The sequence below is a fragment of the Mesoplodon densirostris genome, chromosome 10 (genome assembly GCF_025265405.1).
Source record: "Mesoplodon densirostris isolate mMesDen1 chromosome 10, mMesDen1 primary haplotype, whole genome shotgun sequence".
Lineage (NCBI taxonomy): Eukaryota > Metazoa > Chordata > Mammalia > Artiodactyla > Ziphiidae > Mesoplodon > Mesoplodon densirostris.
Window position 1 is genome coordinate 105,746,603 of NC_082670.1, and position 15,560 is coordinate 105,762,162.

The 15,560-nt window shown below is 38.6% G+C and overlaps 1 protein-coding gene across 5 annotated transcripts in view; it reads right to left on the reverse strand.

Annotated features, from left to right (window-relative positions):
* The window catches only part of TMCC1 (transmembrane and coiled-coil domain family 1), a 221,775-nt gene that overhangs the window by 32,473 nt on the left and 173,742 nt on the right, over positions 1-15,560 (reverse strand). Inside the window, exon 1 of one of the 5 annotated variants that reach the window (XM_060109312.1) lies at positions 10,707-10,864. The exons of the other annotated variants lie outside the window; for them this stretch is intronic. Within the exon in view, the coding sequence (XP_059965295.1) occupies positions 10,707-10,769 (63 nt within the window). The 5' untranslated portion in view covers positions 10,770-10,864. Of the gene's footprint in view, positions 1-10,706; positions 10,865-15,560 lie in introns of those variants that run through there. 5 annotated transcript variants of the gene reach the window in all.

Sequence of the window (15,560 nt, forward strand, 5' to 3'; positions counted from 1 at the left end):
CGCCAGCATCTCCTTAAAATGATCCTTTTAGATCTCATATGCCATGCAGCGACTGAGCCTATGTTACTCTGAATGGAAAAAAGGTCAGAATTTTTGTAAGAAAAATAGCTTCCAACAGATGATATTCATCCCTCCAAGGCTGCTGAGGAAAAACTGCTGACTGAGTTGAATATGAGTTTAGATTATTAACAGCCTAAATGGCCAACCTGTTCCAACCCCACTGCAAAATATCCATTATGGAATCTAGGGCTGTTGCTCAGAATTGCTTTGTCACAGGAGGACTGATTTCCTGGCTTACGTGAAATACATCATTGAGGATTTGCACTGCCAGATGTACTTCAGGCCCGATGTTTGGATTTAATAGGTTCATGTGAGCCTGGGAGGGAGGGAGGAAAAGGAAGGAAGAAAGGAAGGAAGGAAGGAAGGGAGGGAGGGAGGGAGAGAAGAGAAAGAAAGAGAGAAAGAGAGAAAGAAAGAGGAAGAGAGAGAGAAAGAAATAAAGAAAGAAAGAATGAAAGAAAGTCCATAAGGAGCCTACAAAATCACAGCATCGATGGTGTAAGTATAAAATTATATTCTGCTTTGTTATGGTTAGGAGATTTTTTTATAAGCACAGATTCTTTGAGCTAGAAAGGAACCAAACAGGTCATCCAGTTAAGAAAATTTATTTTATAGATGAGTAGCAGATTTTTTTTTTTTTTTTTGCGGTACGCGGGCCTCTCACTGTTGTGGCCTCTCCCGTTGCGGAGCACAGGCTCCGGACGCGCAGGCTCAGCAGCCATGGCTCACGGACCCAGCCGCTCCGCGGCATGCGGGATCCTCCCGGATCGGGGCATGAACCCGTGTCCCCTGCATCGGCAGGCGGACTCTCAACCACTGCGCCACCAGGGAAGCCCGAGTAGCAGATTTTAAGAGAAAAATCTCATCCTGATAACTAAAAGAATAAGTGACATATACTGAAAATAAGAAGAGGTACATTGTTCAACTTAACCAGGGGGTTTCAAATACCAGTTCACGTATGTCACTGGAAATGTCCAAGCAGAGACTTTTGCCTGCATGTTAAAAATGTCATATGAGGATATACTGATTGACAGTTGGAACAGATGATCCAAGTTTTCTTCTAATTTTAAGGTTTTAAATTTTGTTAAAAAGAAATAGTGACTTGGGATATGGGTTATTCAAAAATCAATCTCACAAACCTCAGAATGAAGAATGATTAGTCTGAAGCACACAGATCTGCTAATACTAAAATTAGTTACTATTTTTTGAGCAGGTGCTAACTAGTAAAAGGAGAAAGGGACACAGAAAAGTGTTTTCACTACTGAGGATTTAAAAATACATATAGGGCTTCCCTGGTGGCGCAGTGGTTGAGAGTCCACCTGCCGATGCAGGGGACACGGGTTCGCACCCCGGTCCGGGAAGATCCCACATGCTGCGGAGCGGCTGGGCCCGTGAGCCATGGCCGCTGAGCCTGCACGTCCGGAGGCTGTGCTCCGAAACGGGAGAGGCCACAACAGTGAGAGGCCCGCATACTGCAAACAAAACAAAACAAAAACAAACATATAAAACCCATGTGTGGATAAGCCAATTTGTAAAACTGCCACCAATGAGTTCCCCTTTACAAGTTAATTCCCTGCAAATACTTTTATGACACAGTCTAATTAAGACAAAAGATTTCTAAGCCTCAGCTTAATCCTATTTATTTCAAGCAATTCTGATAAAACAAAATTCTAAAAAGCAATGAAAGAATTTGGAAAGCTCCATGGGTTTGTGATAATCTGGCTGTCTCTGAACTGGCTACTGTTAGGCTTGTTAGCTTGTGAAGAGTAAAGGCTCTAAGTAGAGGCTGTCCAAACTGTATATCCCCAATTCCATTTTATGGCTTACTTACTCTTCTTTCTCTTAAAACGGTCTTAAATATCATTTATTTGCTAACGGCTTCCAAATGCATACCGCAGCCCATACTTCCCTTAACTCTAGACTCATATATCCAACTACCTATGTCTAACAATCATTTCAAATTTACTATGTACAAAACTGAGTTCCCAACATCCCGCAAACCTGCTTCCCCTGCAGTCTTTCCCATCTCAGATAATGGCTACTTCACTGATCCATGGGATCAGATCCAAAGCCTTAGTGTCATCTTCGACTCCTCTTTCTTTCTCATACCTTACCCAGTTAACATTAATAAAGATAGATGCTAATACATATAGTATAGTACTTACTGTGTGCCAGGCACTGTTCTAAGTTCTTTTTCAGTTTAGTAAATTGTTCAATGCTCACAATGAAACTACAAGATGAGTATTATTATTATCTCTATTTTATAGCTAAGAAAACCAAAGCACAGAGAATTTAAGTTGTCCAAGATCACAAAGTAAAGAAGTGGCAAAGCCAGCGTTTGTACCCAGATAGTCTGGCTACAGAGTCTGCGGTGTTACCCCCTATGCACACTACATTGCCCCAGCAAAATGTTTTGGGCTCTACTTGCTCAAGAGATGCAGAATCTGACTCCTTCTCACTAGATCTCAACTGCTGCCGCCCTGGTGTAAAACACTATCAGCTCTTGCCTGGACTACAGCAATGGTCTCCTACACTATTATTGCAATAATATTTTTATAATCAATTATATGAAGAGCAGCCAGAGTGGCCCTTTAAAAATGTAAGTCAGATCACAATAGTCTTTTACATCTAAAACTTTCCAGTGGCTCCATAACTCAGTCAGAGTAAAAGCCGAAGTCCTTACAATGGCCTAAATGACTATGATCTGGCACCTGCCCCACATCTATAATCTCTCTGACTGCACCTCCTACTACTTACTCATCCCTTCACTCCACTGCCACAAGCTACAATGGCTTCCTTGCTACTCCTAGAATGTGCCAGGCATGCACCATTTCAGTGCTTTTTCACTTCGTGTTCCTTCTGCCTGGAACGCCCCTCCCCAGACACCTGCATGGCTTACTCTATCTACCTCTTTTAAGTCTCTGCTCCAATGTCACCTTAGTAGTGAGGTCTTCCCTGACACTGTATTTAAAATTACAGCCTCTGCTTCCATTATGAACTCCCTATTCTAGCTCCCAGACTTCTTTTCTCTACATAGAACTTTTTACCTCATGACATATATTTTGATATCTATCAACAAAAACTAGAATGTCAAGTCCATGAAGGTAGTGATTTTTGTGTTTTGTCCACTTCTGTTTCTCTAACACCTAAAACTGTGCATAGCACTTAGTAGCTGCTTAAATGTTTCCCGAATGAATGAAATTATTTCCTATTCACTTATCTATTTTGGGTACTGGCTATTTACAATTCTCTTTTATTACAACCTAAAGTGTTTTTGTTTACTGTAATACCAAGAGGTCTTAACAAGGTTATTCATAACTTTATCTGCATTATAATAGGATAGTATTAAATCAGAGACTGACTTCTAATGCTCCTTGAAATATCTTACTGTCATACATTAAGAATATTTGGCTCACTATGGAAAACCATGTGGAGGTTCCTCAAAAAAACTAAAAATAGAGTTGCCATATGATCCAGCAATCCCACTCCTGGGCATATATCCAGACAAAACTATAATTCAAAAAGACACATGCACCCCAGCGTTCATTGCAGCACTATTTACAATAGCCAAGACATGGAAACAACCTAAACGTCCATCAACGTATGAATGGATAGGAAGATGTGGTACGTATATACAATGGAATACTACTCAGCCACAAAAAGAATGAAATAATGCCATTTGCAGCAACATGGATGGACCTAGAGATTATCATACTAAGTGAATTAAGTCAGAAAGAGAAAGATAAATAGTGTATGATATCACTTATATGTGGAATCTAAAATATGACACAATTGAACCTAGCTACGAAACAGAAACAGACTCTCGAATATAGAGAATAGACTTGTGGTTGCCAAGGGGCAGGGGGCTGGGGGAGGGATGGAGTGGGAGGTTGGGATTAGCAGATGTAAGTTATTATATATAGAATGGATAAACAACAAGGTCCTACTGTGTAGCACAGGGAGCTATATTCAACATCCTATGATAAACCGTAATGGAAAAGAATAATAAAAAAAATGTATATATATGTATAACTAAATCACTTTGCTGTACAGCAGACATTAACACAACACTGTGAGTCAACTATCTTCAATAAAAATTAAAAACAATATTTGGCTCAGACTTCAGATATTTTTCAATTCGAAAGGCTTATGAATTAAATGCCCAACATTATTACTTTCCTATGTGAACTATTTGAACATTTCTAGGATTATCTCACTAGGTTTATTCCTCAGATAGGTATCTTTTGAGGCTATGAAAGCTCAAGGTTCAATCTGCTTTATATGTAAACCTGATGATGATGGTGATAGTCTTAAATGTACTAGTAATTGAATGTTTACTATGTACCTGGTGTTGCTGTAAGTGCCTTGCTTATATTTACCTAGTTAACCCTCAAAACAACCTTAGGAAATACATGCTATTGTAGTCCCCAATTTTACAGCTGAGGAAACTGAATTAGGAGAAGTTAAGTAACAAGGTCACACAACGGTAAGCAGCAGGGCCAGGACTTAAATCCCATAGGATTTGGCTTCAGAGTCCTTGTCCTTAACTACTTCCCTATAATGCTTTTCATAACAGCCATGATTACCACCAGTTGGATCAACATAAAAAGGAGGCATTGATGATTTCTACAAAGTCAGACTCCAGATGGGAATCCCATATTTAGGATTACAACTCCCTTCCTAAAGTCTATTAAATATATATATTATATATATGGAGCATGAAGTGAGGTGAGCTATCCAGATAGTAGTAGTACGGCACTGTCCAAAAGCAGCTAACATAAAGGGAAGTATAGGCAAAAAGTAATTTAACATTTCCATGATCTTTAAAAACTGATGACTCTCAAGATATTAGATAGTTTACATAGCAGGTATTTAAACAAACTTTATATGTGTATCTGTTTTATTCTACTGTACAAAAAAGCAGCTATGTTCTCAAAATTAAGTACAAATTCTAAGAAAGGTAATAGCCTACAGTATCACTTGTCAAAGATTTTATATATTTTTTAATGAACAGAATTGATCTGAGAAGAGTTTATCAAGAGTGCAATAATGGGGGCTTCCCTGGTGGCGCAGTGGTTGAGAGCCCGCCTGCCGATGCTGGGGACACAGGTTCGTGCCCCGGTCTGGGAGGATCCCACATGCCACGGAGCGGCTGGGCCCGTGAGCCATGGCCGCTGAGCCTGCGCGTCCAGAGCCTGTGCTCTGCAATGGGAGAGGCCACAACAGTGAGAGGCCTGCGTACCGCAAAAAAAAAAAAAAAAAAAAAAAAAAAGAGTGCAATAATGATCTGTCCCTCTGTTTAAATAATTTTATCTTTAAATAATTTTTATTTAGTTGCAAGTAATCAAATCATGTTAGAACTAAAGTCATTCTTTTGTGATATAATGTTTAGAGTTGCTTAGATTTTTCTCATTCAAGATCTGTAACGACAATGGATGATATATAAAGCAACGTTCTCAAATAGAATACAAGGGATACAATCTATTTCATACTTCCAAGTTATAATGGGATAACTATGACTAAAAGAAAGGTCTAAATTAAACACATCTATAAAAAAATAGAATAAATATGTGACTGGTATGAATTTCAGAGGGTAGTCCAATTGTCTCTCAGGTTTTTAAATGGAGGTATCTATAACTCCTAAAAGGGGTAAGAAATCACTGAAATTCAGGCTTCCAAAGAATGAAAATCCATACATACAAATATTAACTGAGATATTAAGAAGGAAATTCAACTTTTTAAAGATGTCTGAAGAGACAAATTGAATGCTTAAGCCTCTGTGAAAGAACTACTTAAATGGGAAGGCGCCAACCTTCATAACTTGTTTCTGCATTTCTACACTCTGCTCCCTGGGGGGAGGCTTGCTCAACTGTGGACAGTGCTATCCTATCAGGGAGCACTAGGAAATATGTGGGTCACGCCTCCTGCGATGCACAGTCTTACCCAGTCTTAAACGCCAATAAGTGACCTCACTGAAAAAAGTACTGCATGGATTCTAGAATTATTCCAGAGAATGGGGAAAGAGGAGACATAGAGAACAAGATCAGCTATGAATTCTAGTCCCTCCTGTCTTGGTCAATTCTTTCACGTGTGATAAGCAACAGCAAGCTTTCAGTTTTTCTGATAAATTACAAATAAAGTAAAAGTAAAAAAGTATATGATGAAAATGACTAGCTTAGGGATTTTGCGTATGAAAGGAAGAACTTTTCTACTATGTAGGTAGAAAAGTTGTATGTAGGTATCTATAAGGTACAAATGTAGGACAGCCTAGAGAAAATCAGTAGATAGATGGACATCATGGTGCTATGAGACTAAGGAAGCAGGGTGTAGAAAAGATCAAGGCTTCTACTATTTAATTAATTTTGCAATTATCCTTTGTTCTTCTTATCTAACATATTGAATAAAGGTGGAATCCCTGCTCTCAAGAAACACATAACCTAGTTGGTGAGACACAGAAATGAAACACAGGTCTGATTAAGTAAATGATATGGTAGATATGAAGGTAAAGTACTTCTTGAATACAGGAACGGAGAGGGAACAGGGAAGGCTTCTTGGAGGAGGTGAAAAACGAAATGAGCCTTGAAGGAAAAAGTTTTTGATAAAAATGAGAAAGGGTAAGGAAAGGCATTTCAGGTTGACCGCCAGTATGAGCAAAGGCCCAGAAGAAGGAAATGTAATAGTCTCTTCAAGACAACTGAATGGTTCATGAGACTGTAAAAGTATGGCACAGGAGAGGGCTATGGTGGGAAATAAGCTCCCAAGGTAGGTCTAAACTGTTTTGGACTTTATTCCAAGGATATCACTAAAGGTTTCCCAATGGTAAAAGTAGTACAACCTCCTTTGGAATCTAGATGTACAGATCCAAAGGGCTACTTGACTATATCAAAATCTACATGACCAAAACCAAACACTGTGATCCTTCTCTAAACCTGGTTCTCTTACAGTATTCTGTATCTCAGGGAAAGCATTACTATCCATCAGGTTACACAAGCCAAAACCAAACCATGCCAAAGCCCAGGAATCATCCTTGACATCATCTGCCTTCTACCTATATCCAATCCAATACCAAGTCCTATCTATTTTACTTTCCAAATTCCTGTCAAATTATAATACTTCCCACCTATCTCTACTTATTTCTACCGTCAAACTCTTAGGACAAAATCTTGTTCTCTCAGGACTTCCCTGGCGGTGCAGTGGTTAAGAATCCGCCTGCCAATGCAGGGGACACATGTTCTAGCCCTGGTCAAGGAAGATCCCATATGCTGCGGAGCAACTAAGCCTGTGCGCCACAACTACTGAATCTGCGCTCTAAAGACCGCAAGCCACAACTGCTAAGCCCACGCTCTAGAGCCCACGAGCCACAACTACTGAGCCCACATGCTGCTACTGAAGCCCGTGCGCCTAGAGCCCGTGCTCTGCAACAAGAGAAGCCTGCACACGGCAACGACAAGTAGCCCCTGCTGGCTGCAACTAGAGAAAGCCCGTGAGCATCAATGAAGACCCAATGCAGCCAGAAATAAATAAATAAATACATAAATTTATTTTTAAAAAAAGGTTAAATTGAGGAACAGAAGAACTATTAAAAGAAAAAAAAATCTTGGGCTTCCCTGGTGGCGCAGTGGTTGAGAGTCCGCCTGCCGATGCAGGGGACACGGGTTCGTGCCCCGGTCCGGGAAGATCCCACGTGCCCTGGAGCGGCTGGGCCCGTGAGCCGTGGCCGCTGGGCCTGCGCGTCCGGAGCCTGTGCTCCGCAATGGGAGAGGCCACAACAGTGAGAGGCCCGCATACCGCAAAAAAAAAAAAAAATCTTGTCCTCTCTCTCCTGAATCACTCACCCTGACTGATCTAGCTGCATTCATTTAGGCCCTCAATTAAACTGAAGAATTAAAAGAAGAAGAAAAAAAAGGAAATCCTAAATCACCCAATGCTTAAATTATTTTAGTAGCTTTCCACACTCTTAAAATATTAAGAACAAGAATGTGAACTTGGTCTGTAAAGTACTATGTGATTGATTAGGCTCTGGACCTCTCTCTAGCTTCATCTTATAGCATGCTCCTCTCACTCTAGCCACACTGGCCTTTTTTAGACCCTGCTGCTGCTCATCCTGTTTCTTCTCACTGTGGATGAAGAATTGTTGCTCACCATCTGCCTCTACAAGGATGAAGTCACTAGCCACCGTAATCGCTGACCTTCAACACACCCTGAAAGGAGCCAGGGCAGAGATCAGGAATGAGGCACTCTGTGCTCCGGGAAAACTGGCAGAACAGGGCTTCAGATCGTTAAGATATTTTTCAGATTTTATGATCCCAATTTCTTGCATCTTCTCATATTTGGAAAAGCACTTAAATCATTAATGGAGGCATCTGTTCCTTGTGACTACTGGCAACTTTCTGCCAACATGTGTGCTTGACTGCATGGATCCCCCTTCACCAAAATCACATATATACTGAACTCCCCACCTAGCTCTTTGGAGTAGTTCCTCACAGCTATCTGAGAGGCTGTCTCCCAGGCTATAGTCCTCATTTTGCCCCAAATAAAACTTACTTCACAACTCTGACGTTGTGCTTTTTTTTTTTCAGTCGACATCAGCATAGGGTCTTTACACATGTAATACTGCCTACTGTCATTTCTTCAACTCTCAGCCAGGCGTTTTGCTAGGTGCTTGGGCATATATTGACAAAAAAATAAAGTCTCTGCCTTCATGACACTTAGGGCTGAGTGGGGAAAAGTGGTGGAAACAAAAAAAACAGTAATCAAATAACATAAATTGTGAAAAGTGCTGCAAAGAAAAAGAACAGTGCTGTGAGAAAGGAATAATGTAAGGCAGAGAAACTTACTTTAGATTGGGAGGTCATAGAATAATTCTTTGAACAGGGGCATTTAAACTGAGTTCTCAAAGAGAGAAAAGGAAGTTTTTACTTTAACTGGCCCACAAATGAAAAGACGTATTAATACTGTAGGTTTCATGTGCCAAGAAAATATAGAATTTGGAATTTTATCATAATCAAGATGAAAATACACAGTTAACCCAACAATTCAACAGAAGAAAAAAGATCTGTCTATCACTGCTTCTTAGAACTCACTTGGTGAAAGGTTGAGACTGTGTTACCAAAAACTCAAGGAAGAAGCAGGAGGATGAGGAGAAAGGAAAAGGCCAGTAAACAAGGAGGGGGCCACCTGCCCAGTAACCTAATGGAGTATATGGATAGCTGTATTTACAAGGTTTATATAACCAGTGAGTCAGCAAAAAGGCAGGTGTCAATGGTTTTCTTCTGTGCCCCTCTAAGCAGCTAGAAAACTTGGCTCTCTCCACTGGTGAGAAGGGGGGGCTCAAGGACAAGGTCTGAGGTAGGCTAATAAAACAGTCACCATACCATCCAGCAACACTTGCCTAAGAAAACATGAGGAAAAGTAAACCTTCATGCTTAGAAAAACACAAGAAACAGGATCCAACTTAAGGCAGATTAGAGCAAGGTAGGATTTCACAGAACTAATGTGACTATTTCTTTAACTTGCAATAAAATGCTTATTAAAGATCCCCAAATCAAGGCCCCAGAATCTGCTGAAAGCAAGCTCTAGATTTTGAAGAGAAAATAACTTTACCTTTCTTGGGGTCCGTAAGTATTTCAGGGCTACTTTCTACAACCATCTTTTCTCTAATAAAGGCTAATATGTATTAATAATAACAGAAAAAGGCCTCATAATGATATAACTGGGCCTGGCAAAGAAAAATTGTACAAAATAGAACATAAAAGGGATTAAATCACAGTACAGGCAAAGAGATAAAGCACTAACAACCACGTGATAATGAACAGCAATGCTAATGAATCTAAGATAAACACCCACCAATGCACAGCTATGAAAATAGCAGACTCCTCAACCTGCCTTCCTCCACCTCCATACTTAAATTCTCAGCCTATTACTGTTCCAGCGGCAACAATTTTATAAGAGCAAGAAGACTTTATTTTTTCTTCTCCACTTCAGGCCACAGGGAAAGCTGGGGTGGGGGGGAAAGGAGCGGGGGTAATTATGACTGTTCAAAGAAGGGAAGGGATATCTTATTGTTAGCGTTCTTTGCTCTGGAAATTCCTAGCTTCTGCCTCTTTATGGATATCGAGAAAACTTGATGACTATTTCTGAAGGTCACAAAACTGAATGACCAGAAATAATGGTTTCCTTTCTAGCTCCCTTGGCTATCCCTTACCACCAAATGTGAATCTCTAAAATGTTTTAGTTATTGCTAAGAGTCAATTCTATATAGCTGATACAGAAAAGTAAAAACAGAAAAACAAGAAAAGATGGGGGGCAAGGTGGTGGAGACCCAAAACACAAGCAACACATTTATCTTACCAAAACCCCCTGTCAGGCAGTCTGCTGATTTTGCTTGCCACAAAGCGCATCCTTCATTTGTGCACTGCCAGAGCAAGCTTGGATCGTGCAAACAATCACAACCTCTTTTGGCTATAAGCTCTTTCCATTTGTCCCAGCTTCCAAACTGCAGAGGAGCTGTGGCATAGTCTGTCAAGGCTGCACATACTTGGTTTCCGAGAATAACGCTGTAAATGAGGACAGCTACCACTGGGAATGCATTCCCCCGCCAACAGCCGGCCGAAATGAAGCTTCTAGTTGATTCCTGGGCTTCTCACCTTCACAGCCTCAGAGAAGTGTCTTTCACAGAACAGACAGGTACAGCCACACCACATCAACATCCCTGCATAGCCAATCCTCCGCAGTGCCTTCCTCAGCCTTCATGCAGTTCCGGTTCTGTCTCCTGCATCAACTCTTAGAGCTTTCTACAGAAATCTGGGAGCCAGGGAGGACTCTGCTGAATAAACAGAAAGCTTCTGCCAAACAAGCATCCGTGTGTGTGTGTGTGTGTGTGTGTGTGTGTGTGCGTGTGCGTGCGCCTGGATGTGGGTGCAGTTTGCTAGAGCTGCTAATGCAAATGAATAGTTGAATAGTTTCAGAATGGAGATCACAGACAGTAGCTGCCTCTCTTCTCGAGCTGTGAGCATCTTTTATAAGAGACAAAGGCACCAAACTGGCTGAATTTAAAGCTACAGGACATTAATTCACCATCCACATTTGTATTTTCATTTAAAACCAGATAAGGTTTAGAGAATAGCTTAAAGAAGGTTAAAAACATTCTAAATAGGATAACACTGTTTAGGTAGCTTGGTTCAATAAATACAAAGAGAAAACAATCTACCCATGTTTCGACAAAGGACTAAAAGATCGCCAGGACAAATTTCTATGCTTTTCTAATGTTTCTTCTCTTATTTTCATTTTAGGTTCACAAAGTCATTTAAATGAAAACTGAGCAAGAGAAAGACTTCAGAAAGACTTCTTGTGCAGAGCATGAGACCCTGAAGTCTTTTTCACTACAGACAAAGGGAGAAAAAGCTTCTGAATGAAAAGCATTAAGGTCTCTGAAGTTTAAGCAACAGATTAAAACACCACAGTCGTAAACCTGAGCTCAGCTCCTGTACCATCACATACTATTTATTCAATACCCACGATACTGCATGAAAGAACTGAATGTCTTGAAGAAGCTGTTTCTGCACTGAGAAAGTCACTTTGGGATTTATCCTTAAACAACCTATCAGATCTGAGCTTTATTTCTTCATTTATAAAAGTAGTTTTGGGAAATGCACATGGGAAGAATTTTAATGATTATAAAATATAGTGTAGCGTGTACAATGTATAATAGCTAGTAACATTTTTTGAAGTTAACATGCACAAAGGTTAACATGAAGACAATTTGATATAGTACAGTATAGTCCTTTCTATGAGCCTAAAGCTGCGATCATTTCTATACTTCTATTTAAGTATGGGGCTGGAAGCTCAAACCAGCACACAGTACTGAGAGGTCAAAGAAGGTTCTTCTATCAGCATTCACCAGCTTCCTTAGCATTTTTCATTTAAAATCAGAGAAAGTACTCTGAATGGAATCCAAAGTATCTTGAATGAATTTGAAGAAAATTCTGGGTTAAAACCATGGCTCCAGAAATTCCTCTTTTATCTCTAGAGGCACAGAACTCAGACCTTGACTCTCCAGAACAAATTAATAAAGAATTTTATGACTTAATACAAGTTGTGTCTTTGCTTAAAAATTAGGTTATAAGGTTTCAACAGAGTAAATATTTGTTTCTACAAAAACAATGACAAAAAACCAAAAAAAACCCCAATCCTGCACTGCTAGCATCAACATTAGCAGATGTTTGCTTAATTCTGTTTATTAGCATTTTAAATATACTTTCTTTTAAGACAATTATGTTCATTGTAGAAAACTTTGAAAACACGAGTGGGCATAAAAGAAAGCAAAATTATGTGTAATCTCATCACTTAGAAAAAACCAAACCAAACACTTCTGTCATGAGGCTCTTTTATTCTCTTTCCTTCCCACTGAGATCACTGAAGCAAGTGTTGAGACAAGGTGTCATAAGATCAAAACTGCCTTGACTGGATGAGCTGCCATATGTAGAGAGCAGCCCCGAAGAGTTTCCTGGGTGTGTAAGACCTTGTGTGTAAGAAATGTTCACTGTGTATTTATATGAGAGTCATGATCTTACCTTACAAAAAATTATTCTCAAACAGTTTTTGAGGTTCCACCAAGATGCTAATGAATTTACCCAAGTTGTCAGAGAAGTACCCTTCACTGGCTGCCTTAGCCTGGGTACAAGTCGTCTTGGCTCCCAAAGCAAATCTCAACTGGCAATAGAACATTAATTTTGCTACTTTCTGGTTCTTTTGATTTTTTTTCTCTTGTTGATTTTGTTTGTTTCTGCTTTATGATAAATTACTCCTCATTGACGGCATCACAGAATGAGAATTTGATTTTAATAATTTGACCATGTGGTGGTCTCTTCAGAAAAGTGATACACAATAGATCTATTTTCTGTTGGGTAATAAACCAAAAGAGAATTCAGTTTGTTAGACTTTTCTTTTTGCCCATTTGTCTATACTGAGCTCAACTCAATTAAAAATGCTGTATATATTATAAAGGGGAATAGCTCTTTGAGATCTGTACTGGTAAGGTTTTGTGCTTACTTTTGATTCATGGCTGAAGTTGTAGAACTGAAGCCAGAGCTCTCTGTGTGCCTGTGTCTGTAATTCAGAAAGATCTTGACTTCTTGTTGTGTAAGTTTTCCTATTTTTAGAAGACATTAAAAATTAATTATAATAGCTCTTAAATTAAGGGGTTCTGTTCTCATTGGTTTTATAGAGCTAAATAAGCACTTACACATCAAATATTCTTAGAAGTCCAAGAAAATGAACTGAACATGTAATACTTCAAATATGTTAGACAAAGGAAAAAAATCCTTCTTACAGAAACTAATAGTTCTGAAACATTAAAAAAATCCAAATTCATATAATTAAGTTAAATATTTTGCAAATCAAGACTAGATTTGTAAACAAACAAACAAAACAAAGAAAAAAGATTAGTTTTGTCCAAGTATAATACTGCACACATTTTAATTTACTTGTGTTTATTTTAATTCAGATTAAAATTAATCTCAACTTCCTAAATTTACTTATACAGGTTTACTGATCAAATAAGTTAATATTATTCTTCTTATATAATGTCTGATATTTAGAAAAACGAAAATTTGTGTTCATCTAAACTGAATCGTAATACTGAATAACTTTTTATATCAATAGCAATTATGTGTCAGCTTAAATACCTCCAAGATCTTATGGCAATTTAAAATCTTGGACTAATGTCAAATGAAGCTAATTAACAAATAATTCTTAGATGCTCAGATAAATTTCTAAGTAAACAGAATACTAAATGTTGATTATTAAGCATAGTTTTAAGTTGATATACATTTGCTTCTTATTTGTATATGCTATTAGAGTGGCTATATCTTTAGGTCATGTTACCAATCGGGTTCATTTTGCCACTTTAAGAAGGTGTAAGAGAAGTGTGGGGCTGTAGAAAATCTGTTATGTGTATTCAGGAGCCTTTCTAGTCTGCTAAAATCCTTGTGTATGACAGATATTTCTTATTATCCATTCCCTCCACCTAATCTTCTCTCTGAAATATGTTATAACTGATATAGGAGGTTCGAACTATGCTAGGAGCAACAGTACAAGGTGTAAAGTCCTTTCGTTTTTGAAGGAAAAAGAGCATTTCTGTCCCAAAGTAAAGTGGCAGTTTGTTCCAGAATTTGAAAGAAAGACAAATCTTAGAAACTGAATTTGATTTGCCTTGGTTTATACTACTGGGATCTGAAAAGAAGATATGAAATATGTCCAAATTTTGCAAAATTCAATCAGTTTTGATGGGCTAGTTTCTTTGGCTTACTGTTTAATGCCTTCATCTACAATATGAAAGATTATTCTTTATCTTCTGTGTAATTTGCCTAGATAGCAGAATAACTTTCTGGCTTTATGTTGGATTTACAAAGTTCTTAATGATTAAAAAAAAAAAACAAACCAACCAGAAAGAACAAAGGTTTTTTACTTGTGAAAGAGCTAAGTTCTTTAAAATTGCATTTCCTTACATGTTTATTATAATGTTTTACTGTCATTTTGATTAAATAACCAAGTACCGTTTCTCATCCATGCTCCTATCTTAATCAAGGGCCCAAATCTCTTTCAACAATTCTTTTGATTTTGCCTTCCCAAGACTGGCTCCTAAATATAGAAAAATGAAACTTTCAGGTTAACTGTTACACCTAAAACTATCTTTGAGAGTCTCATGGAAAGGAATGTACAAGGTACTCTACAAACTATTGCTACTCCAAAGAACAGACCCTTAGGTACATATTTCTGAGCTGACATCACTTAGATAACTTTCAGGATTTACCAGTGGACTAGACCAGGATTTCCATGATGCTTTTCAGTCCAGAAGCAGATGTTTCATGAAAGCAGACTGCTGACCCAAGTTCCATTTGAGCAAGAACTAACGATACAGGACGGAATGAACTGATGAAGGAAATTTTATTGTGGTTTTTTGTTTAGAATACTGTTGATGTTCTCTTAATGTTCTATTTTTTGTGGCTACATGAGGAAGCCCTTTTACTTTCTTCTTAAACTATTTCTAACTCACACTTTAGTAGACTCTGCTTTTGTGATCTAAAATAAAACATTAAGTGGTATCTGATTTTCACTGAATCAACAGCATTCAGAAACTTACTGAGTTTTCCTTACCTTTTTATGGCAATACAGTTATTTGTATAGGATCAATACTAGTATCTTATCTCCTTTTTATTAGGATATAATTGGATTTTGTAACCATACATACCTGGAATGTCATATTTGAGAAAGATTCGCATTTAATCATACATGAAAAACCACATTAAGGATAGTTGACTTTATATATGGAGCCAATGTCTAAAAAGAAGCCCTCCCAGGAAAACCGACCTGATGCCTGATTTACAGAGTCCCTGGCTTAGCGGTGGTAAGGAAGGTCACTTACTTCCTGGCAAGCCTCAGCAAATGCTGGGGACCTAAAGATGAGATTAACTCACTCAAATTTATCAGCTCTGTAGATG